At 38.5% G+C, this 14,682-nt stretch overlaps 1 protein-coding gene across 1 annotated transcript in view; it reads left to right on the top strand.

Annotated features, from left to right (window-relative positions):
- Terb1 (telomere repeat binding bouquet formation protein 1) overlaps positions 1 to 14,682 on the top strand; it is a 42,012-nt gene that overhangs the window by 9,132 nt on the left and 18,198 nt on the right. The window contains exons 8-11 of the mRNA XM_055621274.1: positions 250 to 402; positions 2,695 to 2,826; positions 3,842 to 3,967; positions 5,794 to 5,951. Coding sequence (XP_055477249.1) covers positions 250 to 402; positions 2,695 to 2,826; positions 3,842 to 3,967; positions 5,794 to 5,951 — 569 coding nt within the window. The remainder of the gene's footprint in view (positions 1 to 249; positions 403 to 2,694; positions 2,827 to 3,841; positions 3,968 to 5,793; positions 5,952 to 14,682) is intronic.

Genomic DNA, 14,682 nt, shown 5'->3' with positions numbered 1-14,682 from the left:
ATATATATATATATATATATATATATATATATATATATATATATATAATTGTACTATGTTCAAGGAGAGTGTAACTATTTATATGTATGGATGTGTGTGTAGGTACATAAATAGAAGTTGAACTTCTAATTCTGTAATTTTGGGGAATTTCAGTATTTGAAATTAAATGTATTTAACATAAGATAATTGAATGAAACAATGCACTTGTCTTTTTTGAGAAATTAATATTTTTACTGCCTTATTCCTTAGCACATGTTCAGAACTGCTTTGTATCTGCGGGTGGACTAGATGTTCTATCTCAAGTTCTCGTCCAACTGGAGTCTGAGTCACACAATACTCTTTCCAGTGCAAAGCTTGCAGTGGTGGTGACAAAGACCATGAATGCATGTATTACTAATAATTGTGAGTGAAAATGTTTAGTCAGTTTTCTGTAATTGAACTTTGTTTGAACGGAACATGCTGAATGTAGAAATGCTGCATTAAATTCTATTGTGGGCAATTTTTCTAGCTTTTTACAAATGGAAAGGAATCATAGAAATTACCTATCCCTATTCCTTATTTTCCAATGGAAAATTACAACTTCCCTAAGGATGCATAGCTAAGTCTTCTGACTTTAGGGCTAATGAGGGAATCAAAATAAGATCCTGTTGTTCTTAAATCATTATTTCACTTAAAAAGTTGTTTTAACTAGATGTAGTGGTGCATGCTTTTAGTCCCAGCATTTGGTAGGCAGAGGCAGTGGATCTCTTGAGTTCCTGGCCAGCCCTGATAACACCATGAGACCCTCTCTTTAAAAATAAAAAAAAGCAATTTTAATAAAAATTTTTAGATAACAAATCAAGACGTTAAGATATCAGAAATGGAAAACTCATAAAATTTGGGGAATTATGTAAATAATTAGATTTGAGCTGGAAAGGTAGTTCAACAGTTACGAGCTCTTACTGCTATTACAGAGGATCTGAATTTAGTTCCTAGCACCCAGGTTCTGGGTGGCTCACAACCACCCGTAACTCCATATCCAAGGATCTAATACCTCTTCTCGTCTCTGCAGGTACCTGCAAACATGTAGTGTATACTTCTATAGGGACACATAAATATACATAAAACTTAAAAAATTAAAATATACCTTTTTGTGACAAGTGTGACATCTGACATACCCAGGGCATGAGTGCACAGCAGAACCAGAGCTAAGGACACATCTTCTTGTTTGTATAAGCACTTAGAACGGTAGTCTGTAAGTCCTTCTAATAAGGAAGTCTTTACATTCACAAACAACCCAAAAAGTAGATGGCTGACTTTTCAAAGATTTATTTTATGTATATGAGTTTTGTCTTAATGTTTGTATGTATACCATGTGTGTGCCTAGTGCCCATAGAAACCACAAAAAGACATTAAATTCCTGGAAGTGGAGATGCAGATGGTTGTGAGCCACCATGTCAGTGCTAGGAACTAAAGCTGAGTCTACTTCTGTAAGACCAGCTAGTTCTCTTAACTACTAAGCATCTCTAGATGCCTACTTAATAAGTAGTTACTGAATACCTGCTGTGTGCTGGGTCCTGGAGACACAAAAATAGTTGCGATATAGTCCCTTGATCCATGAGATGTATCAACAGGTAGAAGTACCTGCTGCCAACATAATCTGTATGTTCAATCCTAGAACCCACATGGTGGATGGAGAAAACTGACTCCCGATGAAGTTGTTCTCTGACCTTGTGTGTGCACCATGGCACACATGCAATTGCATACACAAAGACAATAAGTAAATGTAAAAAAAAAAAAAAAAAAAAAAAAAAAGATCTTTGAGTAGTTCATAACCTTTTTGTTCATACCAATATTATTAGACTCTGGATGAATTTTGTTAAAAGCACTATGAAGGCCCTGCAGGGTAGTGCATATCTATAAACCCAGCATTTAGGAAGTAAAGGCAGGAGGATCAATGTTCAGGGTTAGCCTCTGCTTAATTAGTTTAAAGCCAGCCTAGGCTCTGTAAGAGCCTGTCTTAGTAAAATAAATATGTATCCTATGAGGAAAAGTATAGCTTAACATAGTAGACTTCTTGTATCTCATCACAGCTCTTCATAGGTTTATATATCCTTTATTACATCATTAACATTAGTACCATCATAGCCAGGTAAGAGAGTATTTCAGTGTCAAGCAGAATTTGATTATCTTGTAATATCCTTAATGTCCAGTGTAGATATGAGTAGATATATACGGTAAATGTATGTATATTCTGATTTTAGGAATATTACAGTATTGGTTCATATTTACAGCACCATCCAAAGCAAGTAAGAAGAAAACTTTCTTTATAAAAGAATATAAAGGGCTAGATACTATGACACACACCTTTAATTTTAGCTCTGGGGAGGCAGAGGCAGGTGGGTTTCTGTGAGTTTGAGGCCAGCCTGATTACATAGAGAGTTCCAGGTCAGCCAGGACGACATGGAGAAACCATGTCTCAAAACAACAGCAAAAAGAATATATAATTAGGGCTATAATAAGCCATCATCTTCTTATAATGTATTTACTTAAAATGACATATGTGTATGCATATAGTGGATGCTACATGACATATATATATTAGATAGTATATAGGCATATGATATTCTTCCTGAATAAGCTCTGAAAACATGTACAAGTACACCAGAAATTTTAAATTTGTACTTATTTTTTTTTCCTGTATTAAACTATTAGCTACTTTTACAGTGGTATTATCCAAATACCACATTGTTTCTACACTTCTGGCATTACTGCTTCATGAAAGTCTTGATTCAGGAGAAAAATTTAGCATCATACTTGCCATTGGTCACTGCACAGAGGATTGTGGTGAGTATTCAATTTTAATTCAGTGTGTGTATTGAAACAGTGGGGTTTTGCTTCTTTCCCCTCTTGTTGTATGAAAGGCTTAAAATTCAGCTTTTCTCTTAGTCATTTAAGCTTCTTATTTTTTTTTATATTGTATTCAGTTAGTCGCTGAAGCCTCTAGTTCTACCTCTCTTTATATTTCTTTCCGTTGCCCCTAGCTTATTTCCACTTTCACCAGTACAATTAATTGTAACAGCTACCTCCTCTGCTCCTTCTTGTCTCTCTCCATTTTTTGTCTTCTTGCCATGTCAGTTTACATGTATAATCCTGTTATCTCACTAAACCCCTTGAAAGGACAATTCTTCTAACCTTCAGTGAAAACTTTCAAAGGTTTTATTTCCTCTTTCTATTTGCATCCTAGTCTCCCTCTGATCTAATCCTTCTTTCTAACAGACTGTACTTTCCTCTCTCCTAGTCATTTCCCTTCTTCCTCTCACTTTCCCATTTTTCTGCTCTTCTCCTTTCTGTTTCTCTTCCCTCATTCTTTGCTCCCTCTATCCCTCTCTTCTTTCTCTTAATCTTTAAGAGTGTTTTTATTTATGTATTTGCATGTCTCTGGGCACCCACAGGGGACAGAAGAGGGAGGGTATCATATCCCCTGGAGTGATGGATGGTAGTGAACCACTTGATGTGGGTGTTGGGAACCTAACTTGGTTCCTCTGTGAGAGCAGCAAGTGCTCTTAATCACCATGTAATCTCTCCAGTTTCCACTTTTAAAAAAACCAAATGAGAGCTATTTATATACCCTTATGAGGTGTGATACACTGTGGCTACATTTTAGAAATATCTTATTTTAGAATGTGGCTATATTTTAGAAATGAAACTGTAGTTTGTGTAAGCAGATTATCACCTAAATTGAAAATACTTTTGAAATTATATTTTTATTTTAAAGTTTGAATTATGTTCATAATTATCACAGTGATGCATTGTAACCTCATACTTTATGAAAATTTTTAATTTTTGATATTTTTTACAGAGGAAAATCAGTTTGAACTTTTAAAAAACAATGGGCTTCCACTGATGATACAAGCCTTAACTGATTTTAAGAATGAAGATCTAAGCAAAGCTGCCACTTATGTGCTTTACAACTGCAAAAAGATTAGTAAGTTTACATTACTTTAGGACAGTACCAACTGGCTGGGTGTGGCAGTGCACACCTTTATCCTAGCCCTGGGAGGCAGAGGCAGGCAGATCCCTATGAGTTCAAGACTAGTGTCTACATAGGGGATTCCAGGCCAGCCAAGGCTATGAAATAAAGCTCTGACTCAAACAAACAACAACAACAAAAACCCCAAAGTATCAGCCTTGGGTATAGTGATATATACACTTTTGATTTCAGGCCTAGGAGCAGATCTTTGTGAGTTCAAGGCCAACCTGAGTTACATAGTGAGACCCCTGTTCCAAAGGAAAAGAAAATAACCCAAGTTGCTAAAGAGAAATTTATATGTGCTCTAATGAGCCAAGCTGTTTTAGCTTCAAAGTTGTTTTTTTTTTTTTTTTTTTTTTTTTTTTTTTTTTTTTTTTTTTTTTTTGCTGGGGGGAGGGTTTGAAAAGAACATACATAATTTGGAAATGACTACTAGGGTATTTTCAACAAATTCAAGCTCTGTGTGTAGAAGAGAATACCCAGATAGCATCAGCTGAGAGAATTTACTTATTTTATCCCTTGCAATTTATTTCTAAGTTATAGAGTACGTTTGTTCATTTACTTAAAATTGGAATTTTTGTTATGTGCTAAGTACCATGTAAGGCATTGGGATTGAGGGTACAGTTATGAGAAAACTATGTGCCCATAAGTTTAGTCTAAGTAAAGAAAATCTAAAAATTGAGATTAGGTATTATTATAAATTGACATAAAGATTGTGAGGGAGTGGATTGCAGATATGTGGGAAGCTATAACAAAGTGGTTTGACCCAGATTTAAAGCAGTAAAGGTTTTGGGAGAAAGGGCCCAAAATCTTAGGAAGAAAGTGACTTTTGAACAGAGATCAGAATGTCTAGAGTTAATCCTGTGAGAAGAGGAAATCTGCTATGGGCGAATAGCTTGGGCCTAAGCACAGGTCCTAGCTTAGGAGGGAGCCTAGTGTATTCAAAGAATTGATGAGCAGTCTAGCCGGAGCCCAGAGAGCTGGTAATCGCTATAATATGTTTTTGTGAATGAAAAACTATGATCATAATAAATTATTAAAAGGACAATGTTGTAAACATATCTCTGTCCCCCTTTTGCTTTCTACTGTTGTAATAAGCACTGTGACCAAAAGCAGCTTGGGAAGGAAAGGGTTTATTTCTGTTTACCCTTTATAGTCCATCATAAAGGGAAGCAAGGGCAAGAACTCAAGGCAGAAACCTGGAGACAGGAACTGAATCAGAGACAGTGGAGGGATACTGCTTACATGGCTTGCTCAGCTCGTCTTTGTATACAACCCAGGACTACCTGTCCAGGGATGGCAGTTCCTCCAGTGATCTGGGCCTTCCTACATCAATAATTAATTAAGAAAATGTCCCCACAGACTCAAAGAATTGTCTACAGACAGTCTGATACAGGCAATCTTAGTTGAGGTTCTCTTCCCAGATGACTATAACTTGTGTCAAGTGAAGGGAAACCTAACCAAAACAATCAATCTACTGTGGGACTAGAGATGTAGTGAGTAGTAGAGCATATGCTTAACGTGTGATTGACTCTGACTTTAATTCTTTCATTCCAAACAAATTACTTTAAAGCCAGTAATCTTGTATCTGGAATAACATTTTCATATGTTATTTTTCTGTAACTATGAAAAATAGAGTCTAATTTGTGCCTAAGTTCTAAGTCTCTGCTGTGTGTTCTTTGGGTGGAATATGTAGTTTTCCTTTAAGTGTGACATTAACTTTTCTACTAATGATAAACTCATCCCTTCTCCCCTACCCCTCCCTGTTCCATATTACAAAGCTGAGAAGTTATCTCTAAGTCTAGGAGAGAATACTTTTCATGAAAATGGAGCAGAACAACTAAAGGACATAAATGAAAAGGAGAATCTTAAAGAGTACTGGAAGGCAGCAAAGGAAATTATATGCAGAATAAAACAATTTGAAAGAGAAGAAAAAGAGGTTGGTTTTTTTTTTCGTTTCATAGAATATAGAACTCTGCAAATATTTTAAAATAATTGGGGTTGTCAGTAAAAATGTTTTTCTCCAGTTATTTTTTTAATAATTTCATTTAATTTTATTTTATGTGCATTAGTATGAAGGTGTCAGATCCCTTGGAATTGGGGGCATAGACAATTGTGAGCTGCCATGTGGATGCTGGGAATTGAACCCAGGTCCTTTGGAAGAGCAGACAGTGCTCTTAACCACTGAGCCATTTCTCTAGCCCTCAAAGATTTACTTATTATGTATACAGTGTTGTGCCTGCATGTACAGCTGCATGCCAAGCAGAAGGCACCAGATCTCACTATAGATGGTTGTTGAGCCACCATGTGGTTGCTGGGAATTAAACTCATGACCTCTGGAAGAGCAGCCAGTTCTCTTAATCTCTGAGCCATCTCTCCAGCCCCCAGTTATTTTTTTTTTAAATGTTTACTGTGGTTAAATGTTACGGTGGTGGCACACATCTTTAATCCCAGTACAGGAGGCAGAAGCAGGTGGATTGAGACCAGTCTGGTCTACAGAATGAGTTCCAGGACAGCCAGACCTACACAGAGAAACCTTGTCTCGAAAACAAACAAAAATTTTAATGTAAATTTTAAGAGTAATACTTAAGGACTGAACCTTGGATATAGATATTTTTATCATAAAAAATATTCTTGTTATTCATGTGAATGTATGAGAGAAAGGGGGGAGGACTCTTAATGCCCGAAGGGCTCAGAATAGGACATTGGGATGCCCTGGAGCTAGAGTTATAGGTGCTTTTGGGCTGCCTGACATGGGTGCTGGTATTTGAGTGCGTACTTCTAGAAGAACAGCAGTAATTCTTAACTACTGAGCTCTTTCTTCATGTCCTATTTCCTCTTTTTATTTATATGTGAATATGTGTGCATGCCACACATTTTAGGGTGCCCTAAAAAAACCCAAAGAGGTTGTCAGACCTTGAGTTAGACATACAGGTAGTTATGAGTCACTTGATGTGGGTGCTGGAAACTGAACCCAGGTTCTCTGAAAGAGTAGTATGCTCTCTTAACTACTGAGCCATCTCTTCAGCTCCTATGACTTTTTTTTTTTTTATTTTAATGTTCCTGAGTGTTTTGCTTGCATTTATGTGTTTGTACCGTGCGCCTGGTGCCCAAGAAGGCCAGAAGAGGGCATCAGATACTCTGGAACTAGAATTAAAGACAGTTATGAGCAATGTGGATGATGGGGAACAAACCTGGGTCATCTGAAAGAGCAGTTACTGCTCCTCACCCTTGAGCCATTTCTTCAGATCCCTCACATGATTTTTAAAGGTGTGTGCATGTGCATCCATGTGGCATGTGTGTGTTTGCATTTGCATGCATGTGGAAGCCAGAATGGTCAGAATTGGGTGGTAAGCTGCCCAGTGTGGGAGCTGGGAACTGAGCTCAGGTTTTCTGGAAGAGCAACAAACTTTCTTAAGGACTGACTGATTTTTCTAGCCCCCTAAATGATTTTTTAGAAAGCAGAAATGGTAAGAGAAAAGACAAGCTACATGAAAGATTAAAACAAGACATCTAACATCTGAATAAGAGTTCAACAAAATTAGAAGAAACTATCTAATTTTGATCTCTCTACCTCACTCCCAGATTAGGCAGTTTTGTGTCTAAACTGCAGGGCTATGTATGGTCTGACAAATGCATCAGTAGATTAATCTATCATTGTACAAGCATCACAGAGTAATTGCACAAACTAAGATGGTAAAGGTCGAAAGATGCAATAAATGTAAGAAGTTTGAGGGCCTGGGAGATGGCTTAGTAGTTAAGAGCACTTGCTGCTCATGCAGAGGACCTGGGTTCAGTTCTTAGCACATATGTGGTTCCTCACAACCATCTGTAACTCCAATTCCAGGGGATGTGGTCTCTTCTGGTCTTCACAGGTACTAGATATGCATGTAGTGAGCATACACACATGCAGGCAAACACTCATACATAAATTCATAATAAATCAATCTTTACAGAATAGGGAGTGCATATGAGACTGATGCTGACTAAAACAGTATGCAATTTTGTAGTAAGCAGGTTGGTTTTTCACGGCAGCGTTTCACTGTAGCCCTTGTTGGCCTGGAACTCACTCTGTAGACCAGGCTAGCCTTGAATTCACAGAAATCTGCCTGCCTCTGCCTCCACCTTGCTGGGATTAAAAGTGTGCACCACACCTAATATTTTTATTGAGGTATAAATTATATATAAATACATACGTAGAGTATGTGTGTGTTCGTGTTCATGTGGATGCAGTCTTCATGGCTTGTTCCTGGAAACCTGACTGGGCTGACACTGCAATAAAGAAATAACCGACACTGAAAAAGCAACACACATACATAAAGCTGAGATTGGGTGGCCTGTACTTACTCTGATGGAGAGCGCCTACTGCACAACCCGGAAGCTCAGTGAGTTTATTACATAGAGCACAAGGAGGAAGGATTAGCAACTCTCCGTGGGAAGCAGCAGGTTGCAGTCATCCTGGAAGTTCTTGCACACTGGTCCACTGTTAGTAAACACTCATACTTGGTCTAAAAGAAGGTTTTGCCAATTCCTCTTAGCCTTACCTGGGGAAGGCTTTGCCACTCCCATGAGTTTAAGGCATGATTTCAAATACCGCGCCTTGACATAACTGTGCCTATGTCAACAGTGCACATTCACTCAGGACTCCGTGACTTCTCTCCACACGCATTGTTTGGGTCGGGGGTGCATATGTATGGTAGTCAGAGAACACCTTGGGTGTTTGTTCTCAAGCGCTTTCCACTTTTTGTTTGAAACAGTTTCACATTGGCTTGGAACTTCACCACATACACCAGGGTAGCTGACTTGAAAGCTTCCAGGCATCTGCCTGTGTCCACCTCTTGTGTCACTCTTTCTGGGATTACAAGTGTGTGTACCACCATGCCTAGACTTTTATGTAGTTTCTGGGGATCTGAATTCAAATCCTCATGCTTTCAAAGGTGCTTTACTGACTGAACCATTGACAGCTTGAGATGTAATTTTCATTCTGTTCACTTGTTACCTAATTCAGTGGGTTTTAGTTAACTACATTATTTGTTCTTTTAAATTGTGATAAAAACATATAAAAGTTTTTTATTTCAAAATTTCTTTACGTTTTTTGAGATCAGGTCTTATTTTGTGGCTTTTGCTGGCCTAGAACTTGATTTGTAGATCAGGATGGCCTCATACTTGTAGCAATCTTCCTGCCTCTGCGGTGTGAGCACCATGCCTGGCTCCATTTCAATCATTTTTAATGCACAATTATGGGATATTAAGGGCATTTATAATGTTGTGCGACCGTGTTCCTTGACCCTTGTTTCTAGATTTTCTGTTTGTTTGTTTGTTTGTTTGTTTGTTTGTTTGTTTGAATTCTGGGATCCCTTTGTAATGCTGGCTGGCCTAGAATGCATAGACCAAGTTGGCCTTGGTACATGGACCAGTTTTTCTGTCTCTGCCTTTTGAGTGCTGGGATTATGGGCATGGACCACCTGACCCAGCAGATTGGTGAGTTTGTTGTTTGTTTTGTCTAAGACAGATCTCATATAACCTTAAAGTCAGTGTGTAGTGGAAGATAACTTTGAATTCTTGATCCTCCTGCCTTATGCCTTTCAAGTGCTTGGATTACAGGCATGTGGCACCATGCCCTGTTTATTTTTAAATGTGCTAGTTGTTGAAAATATCTATTGTATGTAGTCATTTGGAAGATGAGAGTGTTGAGAGCAATGAAGATGATGGACCTGGCTTGTGAAGTTTCAGAAGGAACTTTGAAAGTCAAAGACTTGGGGCTGTTGCATATTTGCTATTTTGAGTTATGATTCTGTGGTTGTGGTCACCTGAGGCTGAAGAGTCAGCTGTGATTAACAAGAGACAAACATTGGAGTGAAACCTTTTCTTTACTGGGATAATTGATGCTGGTTAGCTGAGCCTGAGAAAATAACAATGATTGAGACCAGCATCTTGAGGTGAAATATTCTGAGAAGCTGTATTCCAGAGGTGGACAAGGTTGATAGTGTAAGAGTCACCCAGGTGGTACCGGTTTCTAAAGCACAAAGGGATCATGAAAAGCAGCTGGGGCCTGTGTTGTGCGAGCCAGGAGAGTGGTGGAAGAAGTGCAACCCAGCTGCAACAGAGAACCCAGAGTTTGTGTGGTGCTGGTGTGTGGCATGACCACCAAGAATAGCAGCAGTGGTGGAGGGGAGCCTTCCAGAGCCTGAAACAGGCTGTGTGTGCTGCAGAGCGGAGCCAGAGAGGTGACCCAGGCTCTTCAGAGGAGCCCAGGGGATTTGAGTCCCAGATATGGGATGCTGAGTTATCTAAACTATTGAAGCTTGGTTTTATTTTGTTTATATTGTGAGTGTGCTCTGATCCTTTACTCTTGAAGTAAATAAAGTAGTTAATTTTTGATTTTACAAGAGCCCACAGTTGAGAGACTTATTTTTGTTTGTTTGTTTGTTTGTTTGTTTGTTTGTTTGTTTTTGGAGACAGGGTTTCTCTGTGTAGCCCTGGGTGTCCTCTAACTCATGCTGTAAACCACACTGGTGTTGAACTCACAGAGATCTGCCTGTCACTGCTTCCTTAGTGCTGGGATTAAAGGTATGCACTACTTCTGCCTGGATATTTTACAGAGAATTTGAATTTCAAAAGAAAGTGGATATTTTGTTGTTGTTTTCATAACAGGGTTTCCCTGTGTAGCCTTGGCTATCCTGGACTCACTTTGTAGACCAGGCTGGCCTTGAATGCACAGAGATAGAAATTGGAATTTTCTTAATTTATTTTTTAAATTTATTCACTTTGTGATAAATTTATTACAATTAATGCCCAATTATTTCCAGCTGTAGCCCCTTCTCTTATCCCCTCCCAACCCCACCCTTCCTTCCTCTTTTCCTCCGATGACCCTCTCCAAGTCCACTGAAAAAGGAGGTCCTTTTCCCCTTGCATCTGACCCTAGCCTATCAGGTCTCATCAGGACTGTCTGCATTGTCTTCTTCTGTGGCCTGGTAAGCTGCTCCCCCATAAGAGGGAGGTGATCAAAGAGCCAGCCACTGAGTTCATATCAGAGACAACCCCTGTTCCCCTTACTAGTGTACCCACTTGGACACTGAGATGCCATGGGCTTCATCTGAGCAGAGGTTCTAGGCTATCTCCATGAATAGTCTTGGTTAGAGATCAGTCTCAAAAAAGACCCTGGGCCCAGATTTTTGGGTTCTGTTGCTCTCCTTGTGGAGCTCCTGCCCCCTCCAGGTCTTTCTATCTCCCCCTTCTTTCATAAGATTCCCTGCGTTCTGTCCAAAATATAGCTTATGAGTCTCAGCCTCTGCTTCGATATCCTGCTGGGTAGAGTCTTTCAGGGGCCCTCTGTGGTAGGCTCCTGCCCTGTATGCTGGAGAGGATGTGGAGAAAGAGGAACTCTCCTTCGTTGCTGGTGGGAATGTAAACTTGTACAACCACTTTGGAAATCAATCTGGCACTTTCTCAGACAATTAGGAATAGTGCCTAGCTCAAGATCCAGCTATACCACTCCTAGGCATATATCCAGAAGATGCTCAAGTATACAACAAAGATATTTGCTATGTTCATAGCAGCTTTATTTGTTATAGCAGACCCTGGAAACAACCCAGACGTCCCTCAATTGAGGAATGGATACAGAAATTGTGGTACATTTACACAATGGAACACTACTCAGCAATTAAAAACAAGGAAATCATGAAATTTGCAGGCAAATGGTGGGATCTAGAAAAGATCATCCTGAGTGAGCTATCCCAGAAGCAGAAAGACACACATGGTATACACTCACTTATAAGTGAATATTAGATATATATTATACTAATATATAATCATACTAATATCTGTATACCTAAACAAGCTAATTAAGAAGGAGGACTCTGTATAAGATGCTCAATCCTCATTCAGAAAGGCAAATTGGATAGACATTGGAAATTGGATATTTTTAAAGAAACAACTTTTAATTAAAGTGTTTAAATTTATAAGGCTGTGGGACTGGTTTGTAAAATGTTTGTATTGTGATACCTTTACTAATGTGTAATCTTAAGGTTGTGGCTTAAGAGTGATGAGTTTGTGTGTCAAGTTGACAAGGGTCAGCTCTTCTGGCTAGTTTTATGACATAAGCTAAAGTTATCAGAAAGGAGGAAACCGCAGTTGAGAAAATGCCTCCATAAAATTGGGCTGTAGGCAAGCCTGTGGGGCATTTTCTTAATTAACGATCAATGTGGAGGGCTCATCTCATTGTGGATATGGCAACCCCTGGGCCGCTTGTCTTAAATGCTATAAGAAAGCAGACTGAGCAAGCCATGTGAAGCAAGCCAGTAAGCAGCACCCTTCTATGGCCTGTGTATCACCTCCTACCTCTAGAGTCCTGCCTTATTTGAGTTACTGTCCTGACTTTCTTGGATGATGAACAGAGATATGGAAATATAAACCTTTCTTCCCCAGACTGTTTTGGTGATGGTGTTTAATCACAGCAATAATAACCCTATTTAAGACAGCTGCTATTCCCAAAACATTCATCATTCAAAACTTTAACTCATTAAATAACTTCTAACTCTATAATCTGCTAGCCCTGGTAGCCACTCTATTACTTTCTGTCCTTACAGTTATGTATATAATATATAAATGTTATATATTTTTAAGGACCAAACCCAGGGCTTTGCATGCCAGTGCTGCTCTAACCATGCTACATCTTCAGCTTTCAACACACACACATAGAAACACACAAGTACATAAGCATGCACATACCTCAAATGTTTGAGCCTTGCTTGTACTTCTTATGAAGTAGAATTGCTGGGTTGTGGTGTAATTTGATATGTAGTTTTTTGAGGAACTGCCACTTTGGTTTCCATAGCATATACACCATTTTACACATCCAGCAATATTGCACATGAGTTCCTTCTTTACATCTTGCCAAAACTTATTTTCCATTTTAAAAATTCTCATTTTAATAGATGTAAGTCGGTATCTTTTTTTCCATTTCCCTAATCATGCTGGGCATCTCTTCTGTGCAATTATCTTCTTTGGAGAAATGTCCCATTTTGAATTGGGTTGTCTTTTTAAATTCATGTCAGATATTTCTTTAGCATAATTTTATAGATTTGTTTATATCCTTTATAGTTTAATTTCCCCTTTTGTTTTAGCCTTTTCTTTTGATGGAGTACATTCTTCGACATCTTTCTGAGAAAGAGCACATTGGATGTAATTTTTTGAGAACACATAAATCTAAATATATTTTTATAATTAATTGATAATTTGGCTGGTCATGGTAGTCAGTATATTGAAGGGGTTGCCACAGTAGAGAGATTGAGCCTAGCTCTGTCAGTAATGTGAGCAGTTCTCTATGTTCTTAGTTACCTCTGCATTCTTGACCAAGCAATTTCAGAGTCAGATGAAGCAGAATTAGCTATCTTATTAAGTATTTAATGCAAGAAAAGATACTAGGAAAAGGATATTATGCACTGAAGACATGTCTTCTCAAGATATATATGGCTTTCTAATTTACACTGACTGCTTAAAGGACAAAATTCACAACAAGATTAAAGAAAGCTTAAATCTTAAAGAAAGCTTAAAGTTTAGGTGAAAAAATACTGAGCTCTTTTACTTAGTTCTCTTATCATAAAGAATCTCCCATCAGGCATGGTGGCATATACCTATAATCCCAACCTCCAAGATGGAGGCAGGAGACCAGCAGTTCAAGCCAACACTAAGTTGGCTATATAGTAAATTTTAGGCTAGCCTGGGCTACATGAGATCTGTGATGTACTTACAGGTATCAGAGGTAAATTACCAAACCCAGCTTTGTTAGAATCCCCTGGGATATGTGTGATGGGTAGAGGGCCACTTTGGAAAGCTGGTTCTTTCCTTCTACCTTTATGTGGGTTCTGGGGATTGAGTTCAGCTCATCAGGCTTGATTGGCAAACTCTCTTTACCCACTAAGCCATCTCATTGGCTTGTGTTGGAGTTTCTTCATTCATAGCCATCAGGAAAAACAAACTAGATTCTAGAATGAAGGGTTCCCCCCATGCCTTTTTTTTTTTCTTGCTCCCTTAATTTCTTATATCTTGCTTCATTGCTCCACTGTGTTACAGCTTTTCATGTTACAGCTTTTCATGTTATTCTTCGTGTCCAAAGTCATTTTAATCCCTCGGTGTGACCTACTTTCTTTCAGTGGAAGCTTGCAAAATCTTTATCCCCAGCAAAAGGATTTTATTTTACTTTTTTTATTTTTTATTCTCCTCTTATACATTTACATACTGACCACAGTTTTCCCTCCCTTCACTCTTCCCAGACCCTCACTTCCCCAGTATTTTAAATTTCACATTGATATACCCTTTAAGGGTTTATATCTTAAGTAGTCAATTTTGGATTAAGCTTTATCAAACCTGCATAGGTTATTTACATCTTTTTAGTTTTTTAGTTTGTTTTTGTTTTGTCTTTATATCTTATTCCACTGCTGCCTGTTATTGTGGGTTTACTCCATTTATAAGTGATCGTTAGCTGGGTGGTGGTGGTATACATCTTTAATCCTACCACTTGGGAGGTAGAGGCAGGTACATCTCTGCGTTCAAGGCCAGCCTGATCTACAAAGCAAGTTCCAGGACAGCCAGGGCTACACAGAGAAACCTTGCCTTTAAAATAAATAAATAAATAAATAAATAAATAAATAAATAAATAAATAAATAAA

Source organism: Psammomys obesus, unplaced genomic scaffold, assembly GCF_907164565.1.
Source record: "Psammomys obesus unplaced genomic scaffold, mPsaObe1.curated_primary_1811, whole genome shotgun sequence".
In the NCBI taxonomy this organism is placed as follows: Eukaryota; Metazoa; Chordata; class Mammalia; order Rodentia; family Muridae; genus Psammomys; species Psammomys obesus.
Note: the sequence above shows the minus strand (reverse complement) of the source record. Positions and strands in the feature narration are given on the sequence as shown.